Source organism: Equus asinus, chromosome 17, assembly GCF_041296235.1.
Source record: "Equus asinus isolate D_3611 breed Donkey chromosome 17, EquAss-T2T_v2, whole genome shotgun sequence".
Classification (NCBI taxonomy): Eukaryota; Metazoa; Chordata; class Mammalia; order Perissodactyla; family Equidae; genus Equus; species Equus asinus.
In genome coordinates, this window is record NC_091806.1 from 47,940,609 (window position 1) to 47,960,847 (window position 20,239).

The 20,239-nt window shown below is 53.1% G+C and overlaps 1 protein-coding gene across 10 annotated transcripts in view; it reads left to right on the forward strand.

The window, feature by feature from the left end:
* The window catches only part of NADSYN1 (NAD synthetase 1), a 41,437-nt gene that overhangs the window by 5,271 nt on the left and 15,927 nt on the right, over positions 1-20,239 (forward strand). For 7 of the 10 annotated variants that reach the window (XR_011495220.1, XR_011495219.1, XR_011495221.1 and 4 more), the window contains 8 exons: positions 42-102; positions 2,893-3,009; positions 6,960-7,013; positions 7,469-7,558; positions 13,479-13,530; positions 16,473-16,561; positions 16,735-16,852; positions 17,678-17,809. Coding sequence is in view for 6 of the 10 variants with exons in the window: in XM_044749804.2 (XP_044605739.1) it covers positions 42-102; positions 2,893-3,009; positions 6,960-7,013; positions 7,469-7,558; positions 13,479-13,530; positions 16,473-16,561; positions 16,735-16,852; positions 17,678-17,809 (713 nt within the window). In the remaining 4 variants the exon portion in view is untranslated. Of the gene's footprint in view, positions 1-41; positions 103-2,892; positions 3,038-6,959; positions 7,014-7,326; positions 7,559-13,478; positions 13,531-16,472; positions 16,562-16,734; positions 16,853-17,677; positions 17,810-20,239 lie in introns of all 10 variants that reach the window. The other 3 variants (XM_070488381.1, XM_070488380.1, XM_070488382.1) reach the window with 3 other exon arrangements.

The window sequence follows — 20,239 nt, forward strand, 5'->3', positions numbered from 1 at the left end:
GTAGGTGCTGACATTGCCCCTTTCTTTCTCTGTACATGTAGGTATCGAAATTGCCAAACACAAAGGAGCAAGATACAGGCTTGGACCAGAACTGGAGATATGGTGAGAACAGAACACACAGACACCCCTGGGTGGGCAGGTAGAGGTGTGTGCATCAGCTCCCCTCCACCGCACTGGGAGCTGGTGTTCAGAGCTGCGGCTCTGCGGGTCCGTTTAGGAGGCCATCAGAAACCTGTGAGTGGGCCTGCTTAGTGCCATCGACCAAGAGGAGGCCCAGCAAGGCCGGGTGATCCTAGGTTCCTGTGCAGAGTAACCAGAGGAGGTGAGTTCTATGAGGCCACGGCTGATTTCAAAGCTGGGCTGCTTCTCCTTTACCACCATGCTTCCCTGGTCGTCATTTGCACACTTGGCCGTGAACAGGTTACATTTAGTGGTCTCAGCATCTTTCCCTAAGCGAGCGTAGGCGATCCCTTCTGCTCTGCCTTTTTGCCATAATCGGGAAAGCTGATTCCTTGATTCTCTTCTTGTCTCTTATTCAATAACAATCAGTTGGCTGCCACACGGTGAGTCTCCCGCAGCTGTGGTTCTGTTCTGACTTCGGCCGTCGGCTGCCCTCAGTGCTGCTGTTCCTTTCGTCTTTGCTGCTCCTGCCCCATTGTGGAGTCTGAAGTCCATCCTCTGCCTGTGCCCCCGCCTCGCTTCCTTCTTGTTTCTGGAGTTAGTGTAAGCAGACACTGCCTTCTCTCGGATGTTTTTGGATTAGTCCTTGAGGCAACTTTTCCGTCCATTCCAGATCGTTGTCCTTGTTACGCTGATTTCTCTCCTTGGAATCCTGACGTCATCGCGGGCTGTGTCTCCCGTAATATCTGAGAGCATCGACACCCCTCCTTTGGTTTGTTCTCTAAGAAGTTCCCTGTCTGCCTGCCCGGGCCCTGGGATCCTGGTTGCCTAAGATTGGGTAGCTTTAGTTACCTCTGCTCCTGAACGCCTGCTTCATCTTTCTGTTCTGTCTGTCCCTTCCCTCTGGAGGGGCTGCAGTAACAGCCCAGCCCTCCTGGCATCATCCCCGTCCAGACACTTCCACATTAGCTCCTCATGCCTTTCTTTGTCGTCTTCTCCATGCCCCGCCCTCCCCGACCTCCCTCCCCAGGATGGTGTATTCACATCAAGCAGGGTTAAGGGCCCAGCTGAGCTGGGCTCCATGCGGTTTAGACTGTGCCGAGCCAGCTCACATTTGTTATTTGCACCCGTTGACAGAGAGGAAAGTCATATCCTTTACCGAGTATACCCTCTTGCTGTCCCTGCTGGTGAGGAGTCCAGCTCCCACCCCAGAAGGGGCACCTGGAAGGAGAATGAGGGGCCGCTGCCCCCCAGGGCTGACTCATGGATGTAGAGGTCCTGCCCCAGAAAGGCCGGCTGTTTTCTTTGAGCCAGTTTTGTAGGCTTTGTCGATGGAGGGCTGCCACCCACAATGGGCCGCGGGCACTTCCTGATCGCCCCCGTTATAAAATGCCCTTCTGTTTGCCGGGCAGCCAAAGGAGTGAGAGGTCAGTTGATGGCTGGACATCAGGCAGCAAGACGTCTGGTGTTGCCTTGTTATTTGGTGTCACGTGTGGCCTGGGCGCTACCAGGGAGCGAAAATCCATGAAACAGGAGTCTGTCTGCTGGAGAGGAGAGGACATCCTGGATCTCCATCCCTCACGGGGCATCTCCTTGACCCTCTTTTCATCAAGAACCAGAGCCAAAGGCCGAGGGGAATGCTTTTCCAGGCACTAAAAATGGCGTGTGCCACTTTGGGGATTTCTGTTCGTGTGTGCAAAGTTTGCTCAGCGTTTGAAACACCACTCCCTGGCTGCTGGGCAGTAGGAAGGAAAACTTGTGGAAGATTTAGAAGAGGTTTCTAGATGCTCTGCATTTTGTTATGGGAACTCCCATCCTAAGAGATGGCTCTCAACCGGTCTTCACGCTTTGTGAGATCGTTGAGCGTTGCATGTGTTTTCTGGGGCTGCTGTTGCAAAGTCCACAAGCTGGGTGGTTTGAAACAGTAGGAACTTATTCTTTCACAGTTTAAGAGGGCAGAAGTCCACAATCTGGGTGTCAGCAGGGCCCTGCTTCCTCTGACGGGGTTAGGGAAGGGTTCTTCCTGCCTCTTTGTGCTTCCAGCTCCCAGTTCCTTGGCTTATGGCTGCATCGCTCCGGTCACTGCCTCCGTCTTCTCACAGCCTTTTCCCCTCTTTATGTCTCTTGTAAGGACACTTGTCATTGGATTTAGGGCCCACCCAGATAATCCAGGATCATCTCATTTTGAGACCCTTAATTTAATTACATCTGTTAAGACCTTTTATCCAAATAAGGTCACAATCACCAGTTCCGGAGGTTGGGACGCGGACATACCTTTTTGGGGGACACCATTCAGCCCCTTGCAAATATCTATAGCAAGAAGCTCAGGGCAGCTATGTGAGCGGCATTTTGAGAGGTTATTAATGACCTTCCTTGCCCGAAGAATGTTTTCCTGGGGGGTCAGCTTTGCTTCTTTTGCATCCTTTTCTTGTAGAGCAGTGTGATTTGGGCCACATTAAAGGTTAAAAAAAAATTCCAAGAGCAGACACATTTTGACACGAGAGAGAATTTCTCACAGTAGCTTAAAACTAAGAGAAATGGGCAGGGGCCTCATGTTTCTTAATTTCCCATAAAATGCATGGGTTTTTGTGGCAGTGATCCTGGCTCTGCTACACAGCCGAGTCATGCCGGAGGCTGTCGGAAGATAGCAAGGCTGGAGTCGCAGCCCTGCACACTCCGACTTGATTGGCCCACAGGCCCCTGCCCGCACCCCCACCCTGGGTGCACCTGCTACATCTCTGGGGCTCACCTGTCTGCTCCCTCCCTCTGCAGCGGCTACGGGTGCTGGGATCATTATTACGAGTCGGACACCCTCTTGCATTCGCTGCAAGTCCTGGCTGCCCTTTTGGAATCTCCGGTCACTCGCGATATCATCTGCGATGTGGGAATGTAAGTGCCACCGTGAGCGTGTGACAAGGTGAGCTCGGGAAAGGGGGAAGTTCGAGGACGTGATGTAGCCAACGCCATCCTCACGTCAGGGATGTGGAATCTGTGCGTTTCGAAAGATACGAAGGCCTTTTGTGGAGAAGTGGGTTTATTCCTTCCCAGCTGCACACACCTAATTCCCCCACCGGAGGCAGCTCTTGGAAGCGGTTTTGGTATGTTTTTCCAAAAGCAGCTATGCACGTGTGGACACACTTTACACAGTGGGAGCATAGTGCTCACTTTGTCACGTATAGCACTTTCTTCACGTGATGGCAAATCTTGAGATGGTTCCACGTCACTCCATATTGACATGCCAACCATATGGTTCCAGATGGTGCAGGTCCCATAGGTGTAAATTCCATAGGTATATATCCATATGGTGTGGGTTCCATAGGTGTAGGTCCATATGGTGTAGGTTCCATAGGTGAAGGTATGTAGGTATAGGTATATATGGTGTAGGTTCCATATGGTGTAGGGTCTGTAGGTGTAGGTTCCATATGGTGTAGGGTCTGTAGGTGTAGGTTCCATATGGTGTAGGTTCCATATGGTGTAGGTTCTGTAGGTGTAGGTTCCATATGGTGTAGGGTCTGTAGGTGTAGGTTCCATATGGTGTAGGGTCTGTAGGTGTAGGTTCCATATGGTGTAGGGTCTGTAGGTGTAGGTTCCATATGGTGTAGGTTCTGTAGGTGTAGGTTCCATATGGTGTAGGGTCTGTAGGTGTAGGTTCCATATGGTGTAGGTTCTGTAGGTGTAGGTTTCATATGGTGTAGGTTCCACAGATGTAGGGGGTACGGGTAGGCCTCAGGCCCAGTGCTGTGTCTGTGTATGTGTCTGATGCATACCGTGCGTAACCACAGCCCGCTGATGGGCTTCTGTGTTGTTTCTCTTGACTCCTTCAGTTCTGTCTTATGTGATGTGAACGTTGCCACCTCTGCTTTTTTTCTCTCGGTTTTTGCCTGGTGTGTGTTCTGCCACTTCATTTCACCCTCGCTGTGACATCTGCTTGGTAGGGTGTCTCTTAAGCAGCACATCTGTGGGATTTTTAATCCAATTTGTTCACGTTTATTATAATTTGTGATACGTGGACTGTGTTCGTCTCCCATTGCTGCTGTGACAAATCACCACAAATATAAAACACAGCTTTTTTGTCTTATTTTTCGAGGGGTCAGAGCTAAAATGGATCAGCAGGGCTGGTTCTCTCTGGAGTCTCTTGGAGGAGAATCTGTTTCCCAGCCTTTTCCAGCTTCTAGAGGCTGCTGCGTTCCTCAGCTCGCAGCCCCTTCCTCCACATTCAAAGCTAGCAATGCATCAGTCTGATCCTTGCTTCCATCCTCACATCTCCTTCTCTGACTCACCTCCTCCTGATATCAAACCTGAAGTGAGTTCGCTCACCAGTTGCACAGCAAGCCAATCTGTGACGCCAGGTGTAGTGGAAGAAAGTAGGAATTTTATTATTGCCCAGTGCTGAGCGAGGAGAATGGGCAGCTAACGCTGAAATCCCAAACTCCCCAAAAAGCTAAAAGGAAGGGTTTTTATTTGGGATTTTAGGGAGGGGACGGGGAGCATATGGCCTTGGTGGTTGGAGCTTTCCCACTAGCTTGTCCTTTGGCCTTGAGACTCTTGCAGAGAGGAGGGAGCCCGTGACCTTGCTGGTCAGCAGCTTTCCCACCAGCCTGTAGCTCCTTGCAGGGAGGAGATAACAAATCCAGGTGCTTGTCCTTGGCGGGGTCTGTCTCCATGGAGGATAGTGGATTCTGGAGCCAGGAAGCCAGGGATTAAGCAGGGAAAGAGTGTTTTGGTTTTAACTGCACGTATGCTGGGCTTGATGTGGGGGAACTGATATCAGGGTTGATGTCACTCCCTCATATAAGGACCCTTGTGATTACATCGGGCAGCCCCAGGTAGTCCAGACCCTCTCGCCATCTGGGGATCTGTAAGTTAGTTATCACACCTACAAAGGCCCTTTTGCCATAGAAGGTGACATGTTCACAGGTTCTAGGATTTAAGACGTAGACATTACTAGGGGGCCATTCGTCACCCTACCAGATGGACCGATTCTTCTCACCTAATTATTAAGTTTCCTAGACATTGTTTTTTTTGTTTTTTTTTGCTTATTTGTTTTCTTTGCTCCACTTTGCTCTGCTGGCTTTGAATTTATAATACCATTTTTCTTTTTCCAGTTTTTACCCTTAAAATGTTAGCAGTCATATTAGAAGATATTTTTCTTTTGAAATCTAGCATTTATCTGCATCTGTAACCTCCACTGAACAAAACAACAGTTTTATCCTGATGTTGTTGACGTCTGCCATCTCGAATCGTCTTTCCAAGATGCTCTCCAGGAACGAGGCGTCCAGTCCCGTTCCCGCGCTCTGTGGCTGGAGGCGCGGTATCCTTGATCACGTGGGATTTGTTCTTACAAACGGAATAAAGAAGATGTTAGAGTGATGGATAGTTAAAAAAAAAAAAAGAACTATCTTATTTATTTGCTTTCATTACTTACAAAGTTGAACATTTTTTCCGCTTATTGGTCATTTGGGGCGCCATTTACTCATTCTCTTGGCTACAATTGAAGCGTTTGTGTGTAATTTAAGAGTTCTTTAGCTATGAAAGGTGTGCTTGGTTTCCAAAATGGGCCCCCGTACCTGGAGGGCAAGGAGAGACGGAAGAGAGAGGCGCCTCAGTCCAGATGGGTGGGTGGCGGGTTTAATAAGCAAGGGGACTGACGCAGAAGGCTTGTCTTGGGCGAATGCAAGACGAGTGAGTCTCTGCGTCCTCTTGCCAGCATGCTAAAAGTTTACATAGAGGCTTTACCTGGGTTCAGTGACTCCCCCCATCGAGATGGTCTCCGTGCCACGTCACTCTCTCAAGGCTGTGTCCTGTGGGCAGCTTCCAGCACCGGGAAGGCCAGGGGACCACACGTTCCAAGGACAGGGGAGGGGTGGAGCCTGCACTTGCCTGGGTCCAGCTCGAGGGTCAGCCAGTGGTCCTGTCCTTTCCGTGACCTCCTCCCACAGATGTCAGCCTGTCATGAGAAAAGTACTTTTCCTTGTGTGTTCGCTATTTAATTTTATGTTTTAAGCTTTAAATTTCTGTAGTGCTTTTCGTTTGTTTTTGCGAGAGAGGCTCATTTAGTTAGAAATCAGATATTCACCGTAGGTGTCTGTGTTACTTAAAATATGTGTCTCCCTCATGCTGCGCACGCGTTTCCTGCAATGCGAACAGGAGCGTGGTTTGGTTTGGCTCCGGTGGGGAATGGAAACCGTGATGATGCGAGGGCTTCAGGTGGCTGTCCGTGTCTGTGGGCAGGACGGGGGCGCCCACCGCATCCTGTCCTCTCATCCACATCGGGAGGAAAAACCAAGGTCAGGGTGGTTTAGCCGGTGCAGGGCTGGGGTCAGCCCTGCAGCCCCGACCTCCAAGCCCGCCCTTTTAACAGCGGTGAGCAGAGCCGTTGGCACCAGCCCTGGGCGTGAGGAACCGGCAGTGCCTGGGCCAGTGGCCGCTGCCCCATGGCCTGCGTTCTAGAAGGGCCTCAGGTCGGGAGAAGTGCTCTGAAGGAGAATAGGGAAAGCGCAGGGGCTGGTGCAGGAGGCCAGTAGGGGGTGGAGGGGTGACACGGCCGGCCGGTGGCAGGTCGCAAAGCAGGGAGGTGGCCACTGGAAGATCTGAGAACATTCCAGGAGGAGAAGGAGGAGCCCTGAGCAGGGAGCGAGTTTGTGCTCCTGTTAGGAGATTCTCTCCCGTTTTAGAGTCTCCGCCGAGGCAGCAGCGTTTCGGCTTGTGTTTAACTGTGATTTGAGAAAGCTGCCGAGGAGCCTCCTGACTCCCTGTAGGGACCCGAGGAAGGCTCGTGTGCAGACAGAGGGCTGCTCCTGCTGTGTGCAGATGAGCGTGTGCGTCCCTTCTCTCTGCAGGCCCGTGATGCACCGAAATGTCCGCTACAACTGCAGGGTGATCTTCCTCAACAGGTGGGTGGCCCCAGGAGCAGGGGGCCTGCGTGCCTTGCCCGGACTCTCGGGGACTGCGGCACTCATGCTGGTGCCCAGTGGCAGGGCCCCTGCGAGCCATGTGCTGGGAGGCCTCTTCTGGAGGCCCATCCTTAGTGAGGGCCGAGGCACCAGGCAGGTGACTCGAGTGGCACTGTTCCTGGTCCCTGCCGCCACTGACGTGGGCACCTTCAGGTCTTAGAAAGAGAGAGACCTCAGGGTGGGGCTTGGGGACACACGGCCCTGTTGCCGGCAGGTCAGTCAAGGGAGGGCGGGCCTGTATGTTCCCTCGCAGACCGGGCAGCTGACTGCACGGTGGACGCCTGCTGGGTCTGAGCTGCTCTTGTCGTCGACCGTCAGCGCCGGACGGACCCCTGCGCTGCTCCTTGCTCCCGGGCGTGGTCGTCTCAGGAGCAGTCTTGTTCCTCTGCCTGCAGGAGGATCCTGCTCATCAGACCCAAGATGGCCTTGGCCAATGAAGGCAACTACCGAGAGCTGCGCTGGTTCACCCCGTGGTCCAGGAGTCGGTGAGTCCCGGTCGTGCTTTGTGACAGCTCCTTGGATGTTGATGAAGCATCTTTGCCGGGCGTCACCTCGGTGCAGATCGTGGGGGAGATACACGAGAATTCGGGGCAAAATCCCCGCCTCCTGGTACCTGTCATTTGGATATGGCTGTTTTGATGCTGCCAATTAAATGATAGCCAAGTGATCACAGATCACGTAAAACTGTCAATCATCCGTCACCCATCACCAATCGTTTTAAGTGTAGTGTCACTTACGTCTTGGGTCACCCTGCGTGTCAGGGTTTCTCAGCTCCAGCCCTGCTGCTCTGGGGCTGGGTCATCCTTGTGGTGGGGGTCTGTCCTGTGCACAGAAGGGTGCAGAGCAGCGTCCTGGCCTCCACCCGTTACATCTGTGACGACCAAAACTGTCTCCAGATATTGCCACATGTCCCTGGGCGGGGGGTGGGGGGGGAGACGACATCATCCCCAGGGCAGAAGCCCTGCCCTATCTTATCACAGTTATTCTTATTTCCTTATTATCGTTACTGTTGTGAATGGAATCTTTCACATTACGTTTCTAAGTGGTTCATATTTTTATGTGGGAAAACTTTAGATTTTTGTCTTTTGCTTTTGAAATTGACCACCTTACTACGTTCTCTTGCTGTGTCTGCTAGTTATTCTGTTGATTTTTCTTAGTTTTTTTTTCCAAGTAGAAATTATATGGTACAGCTAATTTGACTTCCCCTTTTTCGATAGTTACATCTGGCAGTTCATTTTCCTAAGAGCGTTTGTTGGCCAGCATTTCTAGAACACTGTTCTAGGTCATTTCTAGAACCAGTGTCTTTGATAACCGGCATTTTTGTCTTTTTCCCGACTTGACTTGGAAACCTCGTCCTGTATTTGCATTTGGTTTCGGATTTATGTCTGTCTCTAGGTATTTTTACTTTGGAGTTTTAAAATGAGTTGAGAATGGATGTTGAATGTATCGGATATCTTCTTAGCAACACTGAGATGAATGGAGAGTAAATCTCTGTGTCTAGAATAAACTCCAGATGAATGTGGGGCGTTAAACTTTGTTTCAATTTGCTACTGTCTATTCAGGATTTTTCTCTCTTTTCCAGATATAGGTGCCAGTATTATACTAGCGTTTTAAAAAAATATTAAGAAAATTTTTCTGTGCTCTGACACTTTAAGTATTATAGGAAATGATGTATCAAAGAATAATATGGCTACAATTCTCTTTAAAACTTAGGAATGATGTATCGAATAATGTTTACTTTTAAATTTTTTGAGATAGAAATAGCATGCAATAAAATATGCAGATTTCGGGTGTTTTGCCTTTGACAAACATGTGCCTTTACGCACTCACTACCCTGAAGAGACATTTCCATCACCCGGAGCCCTCTCTGCCCCCTTCCCAGTGGATCCCGTCCCCCAAGCTTAGTTTTGTCTTTTCTTAGATTTCATACAAATGGAGTCATACGTGTACACGCTTTCATAACTGGTTTCTTTTGCTTAACATGAGCCTTTTGAGATTCATTCAGTGGTTTTTCCTTTATATATACAAGGAGTTTCCTCTTTTATATAATAATATGGTTTTAAAAGTCCTAAATAATTTCATAAGCTTGATAACAAAACAAACACCCCTCACTCTGCCCCCTCCCCGTCTCCGAGCCCTGCTTCCCAGTAGTGGCCCCTTTTCCATTTTTCTCCTTTCCCCCCCAGCCTCTGGGTTCTGCCTCCATATTTCTAAATCAAGTGCAGCTATTGCCATATCACGACTTCCTGCTCTGGAAGAACAGGATTGAGCACGCACAGCCCCACCTTTCCTCTCTGTCTGCATCCTCTTTCTCATATGCACACACCAAGTTTTCTGGTGACATTGCACTCACTGTTTGCGTGATTCGCCCCAGTGGAAGGTCATGGCCGAGCCGCGGTTCTGTTCTGAGCCTGCGATGTTGCCCTTCCTCCTGCCCGGAGTCAACCGTGCTCCGTGTTCTCCTTGCCCTCGCCGCCTCACCTGACGCTTCTCCCATCCCGTCGGGCACGTGGTCGGTCCTGCGCTCCTGCCCCACGCCGTCGCCAGCCTGCTCCAGGGCTGTCACCCCTTCCAGTCCCAGTTCCCTGGATTCCTCTCCCTCTCCCCCAGGTTTGATCAGCCTCCTGGATGGACTGTTTTTTTCTTGTCATTCATTTGCTGGAACACAGCTTCCAGTGGCTTTCTACCATTTGACCACTGCCAAGCAGTTAACTCAGTTCTGACGCTGTCTTCCTGGAGATAGCCTCGGGTCCCACAGGTGAAGGCTCAGTCCTCCAAGACAACACCGACTCCCACTTCAGATGCCACTCGCAAGTCCAGGTTGTCACCTCTATTTCTGCCCAACGGGTTATAGATCAGGGGTTCCCATGACCGCCTCCTCGGGTTCGAGTAATTTACTAGAGTGGTTCACAGAACTCAGAGAAACATGTTACTAAGTAGATTACCAGTTTATTATAAAATCATATAACAGCAACAGCCAGATGCGAGAGATGCACAGGGCGAGGGATGGGGAAAGGAAGGGGCTTCCGTGCTCTCTGAGCGCACTGTCCTCCCCGAGTCTCCATGAGTTCCACAGCCCGGAAGCTCTCTGAACCCTGTCCTTTTGGGCTTTTATGGAGGCTTCATCACATAGACCTGATTGATTAAATCATTGGCCGCTGGTGATTGATTCAACCTCCGGTCCCCTCTCCTCCCTGGCTCATCACTAGTTGGTTTCCCAGGCAACCAGCCCCGATCCTTAGGCAATCTGGGGGTGCCTTTCCAAAGTCATCTTATTTCCAAAAGTCATCACAAAAGACACCTTGAATGCTCTCATCTTGGGTAGTTCCAAACATTTTCAGAGCTCAGTGCCAGGAATGGGAGGAAGACCAAATAGATATTTCTTATTATAAATCACAGTATCATGCTTTCTAAGCAACTGTTCCCGGCAGGTGAAGTCTTGAGACCTTGCCTGCCTGCAGGTATCTTTATTTGACTCTCCCAGGTGATGAATACTTGTGCAGAGTTTTTTTGAAATTCTAGGTTAACGTAATTTTTCTTCATTGTTTCAAATGCAGTTTGAGGGGTCTCCTGTGGCTGTTGGTGAGATGCTGCCTCAGCGTGGCCTGATGAGCGGTGCCACGTCCGCGCTCAGGATCCAAACCAGTGAAACCCTGGGCCGCTGAAGCAGAGCACGCAAACTTAACCACTCGGCCACGGGGCCGGCCCCTAAACTTAGCCATCTTATTTTTAATTTCCGAGAACGCTTTCTCCTTTTCTTTTATTTTCTTTCATAAAGCGTCTTTTTTAGTATCCTCTTTTACTTCTGAGTGTATTAACCAGTTTTTTGTTTTTTGGACTTTTTCCCTGCATTGGCTATGTTTTTTCTGAATGCCTTTGTTTTCTCTGTTCATCCGGGTCTCTGCCTTTGACCATGGGGCTTTCTTCAGGTCTCTGGAAGACTCTCGGCTCTTAGTGCATGTTCGGAAATAAAGCTCTGAAGGATCAGCTGGAAGTGTGTGCTTACTTGAGAGCGTGGCCACTCCTGACCTCTGTCCGTGGAGCAGCCACTGAGCTGAGCTTTCCACCAGGACACCTTCAAAGCTTTCTTTTTCGATGTCTTTTCTCTGGGACCTTTTAATTCATCCAGAAAAAAAGTCTATTGATCTTCTAGGCTGTGCGTCCCACGCTGACCTCAGTGGCCTTTCCTGTCCCACCTTTGGCCTCGAGCTCCCACCCTGTCTCACGTCTCCGTGTGTGTCTTCTGTTTCTTTCACCCTCTCTCTGACCACTGCTGTCTGTTCATCTGTTTGTCTCTTATTTGTGGGTTCATTCCCCACATTTGTCCTCTATGTAGAGTCTGCAGTCGGATCTGTTCTACTCCTTGATGCTTCTGAGGTGTTTTTGGTATTTACAAATGTTTTGAATTTTCCAAATGCTTTTCATAGTTTGCAAGCTCACTTTTTTTTTTCTTTTGAGGAAGATTAGCCCTGAGCCAACATCTGCCGCCAATCCTCCTCTTCTTGCTGAGGAAGACTGGCCCTGGGCTAATATCTGTGCCCATCTTCCTCTACTTTAGATGTGGGACGCCTGCACCAGCATGGCTTGACAAGCGGTGTGTAGGTCCACACCCAGGATCCAAATCGGGGAAGCCCGGGCTGCCAAAGGAGAGCATGCAAACTTAACCGCTGCACCACCGGACCGGCCCTGCCAGCTCACTTTTTATCTCCTATTGTTCAATCATCTTTACTTTGAGATCTTTTATGGGTTTATGTTGTCTCTAATGTCTTTGAGAGGATATACATATATCTCTAGTTCACCTTTTCCTCCATTTGTAACGTGTGTGTAGGTCTCATGTTGAAGCCTGTTTAATTGTGCCTGCAGATGGGGTGGCATTTGAGCTGGAAGAACCAGATGCTTCCACTCTGATACAGTTAAAAAGACAGAGACTTTTACCCTCTGAGAGCTGTGTGAAAGTGGGGACAGTGCGTGCACGGCATCTCCCCTTTAGTGAGGAGTACGTCACAGGTTCAGATCCTCCTCGGAAAATAGAAACAAGACCCAGTTCTTGACCGCAGAGAATTTAAGAACCTGCTCATTTTCCTCATGTTCTTAGGTGGACCCCCAAATCTAAGCGCAGCAAATGGGTCACAGGGGCCCTTGTAGCTCCCGGGGGGCCAAAAAAGACTTGCCATTGGCATGACCCCAAAATGGTTTCCTGGCAGGAATACACTGCTCGGTTTTGTCCAGAGGATGTTTCCTGTGGAGGAAGGGCACCCCATCAGAGAGCACCGCAAGCTGTGCGGAGCAGGAAAGGTACAGGTGTGGAGACAGCCAGGGAGATGGGTTGGGCCAGCCCGAGGCAGGCTTGAGTGACAAGCTTTAGAGCCATGACTTTTATTCATGATATCCTGGCTCTCCAATGACCTGTGATGAACCGCACCGGCCACCCGCAAGGTGTCGGCTGGTTTTGGAGCAGAGAGTGAGAAAGAGTGAGGTCGAACATGCGCTGTTTCCTGGTGGTCTTGCTTTGGTCTGGTGCTGAGTGGGTCTTTGTGTGATTGAGGGGGACGGAGAGGATGAAGGGAGAAACCTTTGGACGACTGTTCCCTTTAAAATGAACTTGGGTGCAGCAACATGGCCATCAGCAAACCTACAGATGGTGGATTCGATGCTTAGCGTGGGATGGCCAGGCAGCTTGGAGGTCAGCAGGGTGCCTACGTGTCCCTGTCCCCTTCATTAGCGAGGAGAGAAGGCATCCTCTTAATATCTCAGCCTTTAAAATTGACTTAAGTAAAAGACCAACTGAAATCATCCCAGAAGGTTCTCGTGAATTCCAAGAAAGCAAAAAGAAATAAGTTCATGGAGTGTCTTAATCGTGCATCTTCTGACAGCCTATTTGAGGTCAACTTTGTAGACCGTCTTTTTTTAAAATTCTGCCTTTTTGTTTGGCAGCTCAGGATGCCTCGTACTGAAGTTGTGTGTTAAATTCTTCCATCGTCTTGTAAAACTTAGACCGTGATTTTGTTATGTCAGTGATGACATAGGTTTGCAGGTGTATGTTGAGTTCATGCGGGATGAGCTTTCTGATCCAGCAACTTTGGTCAGGAATTCCACCTGGATTTCTCCATGGGGAAATGGGACTCCTTTTTGGATGATCCCCGTGACTCATCTCTGGGAAACGCCGTACATCACGGCGAGTGGAAGCCGACAGGTGGTGACAGGAGAGCTCGGAGCGTGTTGGTGTCACCTGGTAGAGCACACGGGAGCTTTATCAGTTCACCTTATCCTTTTCTTTTTAGCTTAAATGGAGGGTTTAGAGCATATGTTAGTACTGGACAGTGGGATTTTTGTTTAAACTTGGATGCCTTTCTTTGTTTTTTTCTGAGGTGCTCTGTCTCAGATCCGTGGTGTTTTCCTTTCTAGGCAAACAGAGGAATATTTTCTTCCCCGGATGCTCCAGGACCTGACAAAGCAGGTGAGTCTCTGGGAATAAAACTCCTTTTTCGGCCAAATGTCACTATTCTAGGCCAATGGGTGGACCGTTTGGGGCCAGGCCCTTGGGATCAACATGACAGAAACCGCCTCAGCTGGTGTACGTGAGAAACAGGGTTTCTGTGACCAACAGGGAGGGGTCTCAGGAGCACAGACCTCAGTGGGCACCTCCTTCCTCGTGCGTCCCTCACGCTTTTCCTGTCCCTGCCCCCTTCCTCTTCTCTAGCTCCTGCTGGCGCGTGTGTGCGGGGAGCATGCTGGGGGCCTCCTGCCCTGCTTAGTGGGCTGTTTCCTCTAGGGCTGGGACCTGGGGGCTGCCCGAGGGGCCGAGTTGGGGGTTTTCTACTTATAAAGCTCACGGAAGACTTCACGTGGCTGCCTGTTCGTTCTGTGCAAACCCTGCGTCAGAAATCCATCTTGTCTTCTGAACCGGGCTGGACAGGCCCATCGAGCTTGATCTTGCAGCCCTAACTCGGGACCTCATCCATCCTCCTCCTACAGGGCACAGCTGGAACACTGCTCTGTCCCCTTCCCGTGGCTGGTTGGGAGCTGGGGGTGCAATGGGGGTCTTTGGGGGCCCTTCGAGTTCTCTGCCTCCGGCCTCATTTCTCATCTTGGTTGCCAAGTGTATGAATTTGCTTAGGCTGCTGTAACAAAGTCCCCCAGACTAGTTGGCTTAAACCGCGGGATTTATTCTCTCCTGGTCCTAGAGGCTAGACGGCTGAGGTCCAGGTGTGGGCAGGGCTGGTTCCCCCTGAGGTCTCTCTCCTTGGCATGTAGACGCCGTCTCCTCCCTGTGTCCTCACACGGTCGGCCCTCTGCATACATCTGTGTCCTGATCTCCTCTTCTTATAAGGACCCCAGTCACACTGGATAAGGGCCCACCCCAGTGACCTCATTTCACCTTAATCACCTCTTTAAAGGCCTCATCTCCAGTAAGGTCACATTCTGAGGTGCTGGGGGTCATGTCCCTAACAAGAATTTGAATGGGACACAGCTCAGCCTGGAACACCAAATCCTCTGCACCCTGATTATTGCTCTCAGGGTAGCTCATAAGGATGTACTGAGCCTCCGATAGAGTGGGTCAGCGGGAACGCAACTGGACCTTGGCTCAACCTGAGCAGGCTCGAGGGGCAGGGGTCCACCACTCCCCTGACTCCCACCAGACCCCAGCTCCATTTTCCTCTTTACCATCGTGGGTCTCTCTCTGCCTCTTGCTTCCCAGGTGGACAGTGGCTGCCCTGAGCCCTTGGGCTGAGCTCGCCCCGTCCAGGAACCAGACTGAGTCGCTGGTACCAGCTCTGGCTCCGAGAGGCGGGCTCGGGCTCAGTGCCCTCTGCACTGGCAGGGATGGACTGGCTGAGGTTTGGAAAGAGACCGTCAGCCTGGTCTGATCACCTCCCAAGTGACCTGGAGACCTTTCTGACCATGAACTGCAGGAATGAGCACACTTTAAAATCATCGTGACCTGGAACACAGTGTGGGCGGGTGTGGAACAAACACGTCAGCAGCAATCCTTCTACAGGGAGACGCACCCCACTTTCATTCTCCTTTCTCCTGTCTTACCGATCCTGTCATATCTTAAAAAACATACCACTGGTGACCCACTGACCCAACGTGGGGGTGTGGTCTGCAGCATGAAGGATTCTGCTGGGTCTCATTGGTCGGGGGGCACGTTGCACCGATTGCCCCGAAATGAATGTGGATGACAGTTCAGGGGCATTTTCAAGAAACGAGTGAAGACGGGCTGACACCGCTACAACCGGACCATGTGTCCCGGGCTCAGTCCCAGAGCGCCGTTCCAGACCTGTCTTTATCCCTCCTGTTGCTCTGAGTCCTGGTGTCCTCACAGCACGACGGGGTCAGGCTTCCCGGCCTGCCCTGGGGTCAGGTTTGCGAGGCGCCAGGGAGCAGGGGACACACAGGTCCCGCGACCACCAGCACAGGGTCCTCTGCTCAGGGCTCTCCGTGATGCCACAGGTGAACAGTGACTGTCCGTGGCAGGAGGCATCGGAGAAGAAAGTGCTGGGCGTGCGCCCCGGTCCTTGCCCTTGGCGATGAAGGGGTTAACACACAAAGGTCAGAGAACCCAAACGAGAGGCTCTGGGATGCATCCAGGCCTCCTGCGATGATTTCTCAAGCACAAGCACAGCAATACCATGATGTAATTTTGGCGCAGAAAGACATGCCGAGGCTGGGCTCGAGCTAGCAGGTAGCAGAGGTGTCTGTGGACGTCAGCCCATCTGTGCCCACGGTACCCGGTCAGCGTACACTGATCTCAGTGCCGAGTGAGACCTGTCGGCAGCCTCCGGGGGTGCTCTTTCCCTGCCAGGCGCTCCCAGCACCCGGCGTTGATGCATGTGGCTCTCGGAGGAGGACGTCCCTGCGTTCTGTTTCCGGCCCTGCCACTCGAGAGCTGGGTGGCTTTTGTCAGGTTTCTTGGACTTCGTCAGACTCAGTTAGGTCATTTCTGATGCAGGGCTGGGAATGCTCCCTGGTGAAACCGTCAGGAGCCTAGATAACGTAGATGTGCTCAGCGCCGTGCCTGGCAGAGTAACCCTGGATTAATGAGAGCTGTTATCATTAATCACAAGGATGACGATGGCAATTTGTGTCAGTGGAAACTCCAGGAGCTGAGTCACGGTTTGTGGCAGACACGGTCAGCCCCCCGGCAGCTCAGAGCGTGGCTTCTGGCTAATGAATGGCTTACCGGAGGCCCGTAAGGGTCGGCCAAGGAGATGCCAGCTAGCACTGGGCCACCTGGGCTGCACATGCTCCGCGCCGAGGAAGGACTCATTTGGGGCTTGAGACGAAACGGTAGTCTTTGTGAAAGTCTTCCTGGTGACGTGGGGGGTCCTGGGTCAGTAGGTAGCCCAGAAGGACGATGGCCAAGGGGCCTCATGCACTCTTGTCCTCCAACTACAGGAAACTGTGCCCTTTGGAGACGCGGTGCTGGCCACCCGGGACACCTGCATTGGGAGCGAGATCTGCGAGGAGCTCTGGACACCCCACAGGTGAGCCCCGCCCTGCATCCGGTGGACGCCTTCCCTGCACGACCAACTGGAGGACTAGGGGTTTGCACACATCCTGGAATCGTGGCCTTGCCCGATCCCCGGGGGCTTGCAGGGCCGGGAGGGCGGGTCAGGAGCATAGCCAGTCTCTTGTCTTCACCTGCCTCTGCCCGCAGCCCACATGTCGACATGGGCCTGGACGGCGTGGAGATCTTCACCAATGCCTCGGGCAGCCATCACGTGCTGCGCAAAGCCCACGCCAGGGTGGACCTGGTGACCATGGCCACCACCAAGGTAGGTGTCGGGCTGGCATGCTGGAGTGTGGGCGCCCCCGGCTGGGCGCTGTGTCTGTCTCACACGCCCCCGAGTCCCCAGTGCCGAGCACAGGGCGTGGCCCAAGCACCATGGACGTTCACGGCCAGTGCTCAACAAGCATACGCGAGCTTCCGTTCTGGGGCTGCACTTGCCCGACCTCATTAACCCTTGCAGCCGCCCTGAGAGACAGACGCCACTGTCATGCCCGCCCTCCAGAGCTGGACGCCAGCATGTGGTGGTCAAGTGGCTGCTGGGCTCACACCCTAGCCGTCCGGCTCCCGGGCTTCCCACTGTGTTTCCAGACAAGCGACATGATGCCCGGGAACCAGGACGTGCCCCTTGCCCGTTGGCATCGTGGCGGAAGCAGGGAATGCCATGAGTTTGTCACTCTCGCTGGTGGTGTGACATCGCGAGGGCCAAGGTGCTTGGTCATTCCCGGGACAGGTGTGCATTCAGCCGAGCTGGGTCGGAATCCCAGCTTCGTGACGTGGGAGTTTGTTCTTTCTGAACCCCCGTCTCTCCTCCCCTCTGATGGAGATGACAGCGCCTGCCCCGTGGGGTTGTCGGGAGGCAGAAACACGTTTTGCATGATGCCTGGTGCTCGGAAGGCCAAGTCAGTCCAGCTGCGTGGCAGTCCTGCACACCTGTGCCTTCCCTGCTGGGGGCGCTGACGGTGACCCAGTGGGCTGGGGGTGTCTGAAGCCTGCGTGAGCCGGCTCGGCAGAGCCTCCCGTGTTTGGGCCGGTGGAAGGCGGAGGGATGGACCACAGCTGACATGCCCCCTGTTGGCTCTGCCTTTTCCAGAACGGCGGGATTTACTTGTTGGCCAATCAGAAGGGCTGTGACGGGGACCGTCTCTACTATGACGGCTGTGCCATGATCGCGATGAACGGCCACATTTTTGCTCAAGGATCCCAGTTCTCTCTGGACGACGTGGTAAGGAGCGGGCTCGCGTGCCACTGTGGGCACGCCCAGTCCAGTCGGTTCTGTTGTTCGGAGGCCATTGTCTCTGCTCCCTCAGAACCAGGCTGTCTCGTGGGGGCCCCGTGGGGTGTCCCGCCTGCTTAGATCGCTTCGCCCTCGCCTTGTCGGTGAGGGAGGGGTCCCCGCCCCTCGATTAAGGGGATGGTCCTCACACAGCACGCGGCACTAGGCCCTGGACAGGTGAGACCCACAGCTGTTTCTCAGTCACACACGCACCGCCCGGGGGAGGAGGCCACCAGGCCGAGGGGGTCAGCCTGAGGCTGCACCTGGGAGCAGAGTGAGCAAGCAGGGGCCGTGGGGAGGGGGCTTTGCAGTAACCAGAGGGTGGGTGACCCCGTGGAGGATGCGATTGGCTGGCGTGAATAGTTCCATGGCTGGCGGGACCTGAAGTCACCACCTGGGAATAAGCAGGCACCGTGCCTGGTCCCCATGGTGAGGAGGGTTTCAGCCAGGGGACCTCACCCATGAGAGTAGGGTGGGGAGGGCCATGGCTGATGTCAAGGCAGCACATGTTCACTTGCAGGCCTTACGTGGCCTTGCCCACGAGTGCTGGGAGGTGGGATGGAGACCCCCATGCTGTTCTGGTGGGGACGGCCTCCTTCCGGGGGTCTCTGGTCTCACTGCACACGGTGATGGCCAGCCACCTGGGGGCCGGGCCACGTGTGTCCAGGGGAGCTGGGCAGTGCATTTCAGAAAAAGCGTCAAAAAGTGCTGAGGGCTGGCAGGCACGTGGAGCGGGCAGAAGGCAGAGGGCGAGGACTTCAAGGAGGGCAGGCTGGGAGTCAGACCTGCGCAGCCTCCCTGGTGGACTGAGTTCTCCCCAGAAGGGGTCGCACGGTCCGGGACCATGGAGCTCCCTCTCATGGCGTCGCCTGGCTCGTCTTTCATCCCGCTGTCTTCAGCTCTTGTCCTTGGGGGCACGAGTGCTGGAAATGCTGATGTACTGAGGCAGGCCGTGGCAGGAGAACGAGTTGCAGGCAGGGCTGGAGCAGGGCGCACCCGCGCCACAGAGCAGTGAGTTCTCCCGGGCCCTCTGTCATCACGTCTGTTCCTTCATTTCCTTTCATCCGCCCCAGTGGGCTTTTGTGCAATGCCTCCCGCGGCCACCTTGGCATTGCCAGCAGGGAAGCGGTTAAGAAATTAGACTTCGCTTTCAAAGTGGCTGAGTGCAGGGAACCTCGCAAAGAATCCCATCGTGTTTTCTTGCCCCCCGGGGGGAGGCGAGGGTTTGGCAGACTCGGCTGCAGCAGGCGGAACACTTTCTGCGTGTGAAAGCGTCCTCGTTGCTGTCACCCGGGCTCTGCTTTCCAAGTGACAGTTCCCCAGAGGCCCCCTGTTGTCCAGTATTAACCATAATAAAGACGGAATGGGGTCAAAGAGAAAGAGCAGGTTCCTGCAGATGGCCTCGTGTGTCCCTCTGTCCCTGGAGACTGCTGAGTTGTTTTTCGGTCCAGGTTGGCTTGGCCAACACATTCGGCCGGACATCAGAGCTGCAGGCAGCTTGGTGGCAGCGTTGACTGGCGGGTGGGTCGGGGGTCTCCTGCGCCGGGATAAGCAGGTGTGCAGGTCCCTGCAGGTGCCGGCCCCACCCAGGCCGCCCTGAAATGGACTCCCAGGGGTCCACTCTGGTGATCTCCAGTCACACTGAAATCTGAGGACCTCGCCTTCCCCTCCTGTGCACGCATCCTCTGTGATCTGCCCAAAACGGTCAGGAGAAATTTCATGGCACAGACTCGGTTCACAGAGTCACCCCTTCTGTCCCCTCCGCTCCGCAGAACAGATCGGCGACCCTCTTCTCTGGCACGTGCTGCTCCCGGGCTTCCTGGCCTCATGGGCTTTCTGGTGTGTGCGGCCTCAGTCGCCGTGGGTGTTGAGGCTCACCTAGTCCCGGAGAGGTGGGACGGGCCTTCTTCTCATGTCAAGACTCATGCCGTCCAGGGGCTTTTCATTTCTTGTGGCTTCTCGCTTCCCTTGGCTTTGTCATGCCAGAAGCATGGTGGCTTCGGTGGCTTGTCACTTTGGCAAATGACAGGAGAAGCAGACCTCATGGGAGCCGCCTGTTCCCATTCTCTTCGCAGATGTTTCCAGCTTGCGTTAGGCCCGTGGTTGACAAAGGCAGCGTTGGGTCCACGGGCCCCAGCCGTCCTGTGTCACCCGTGGTATACAGAGCAGTTCCTGCTGTCCCACGCTTGCGTGTATGAGACCATATTCTAATAACGTAGTTTGATTAGGAATGCTTTTTCATAAAGAAAGGAATGACATCTGGGAGTTTAGACCTTCTGTTTTGTGCTATGTGTTGCAAGTGGCAGAACCCCCCACCTCAGCTGGGGTCAAAGGCAGGGCAGTGTCACCTCCTATAGCACAGGCAGCACATCTAGGCTA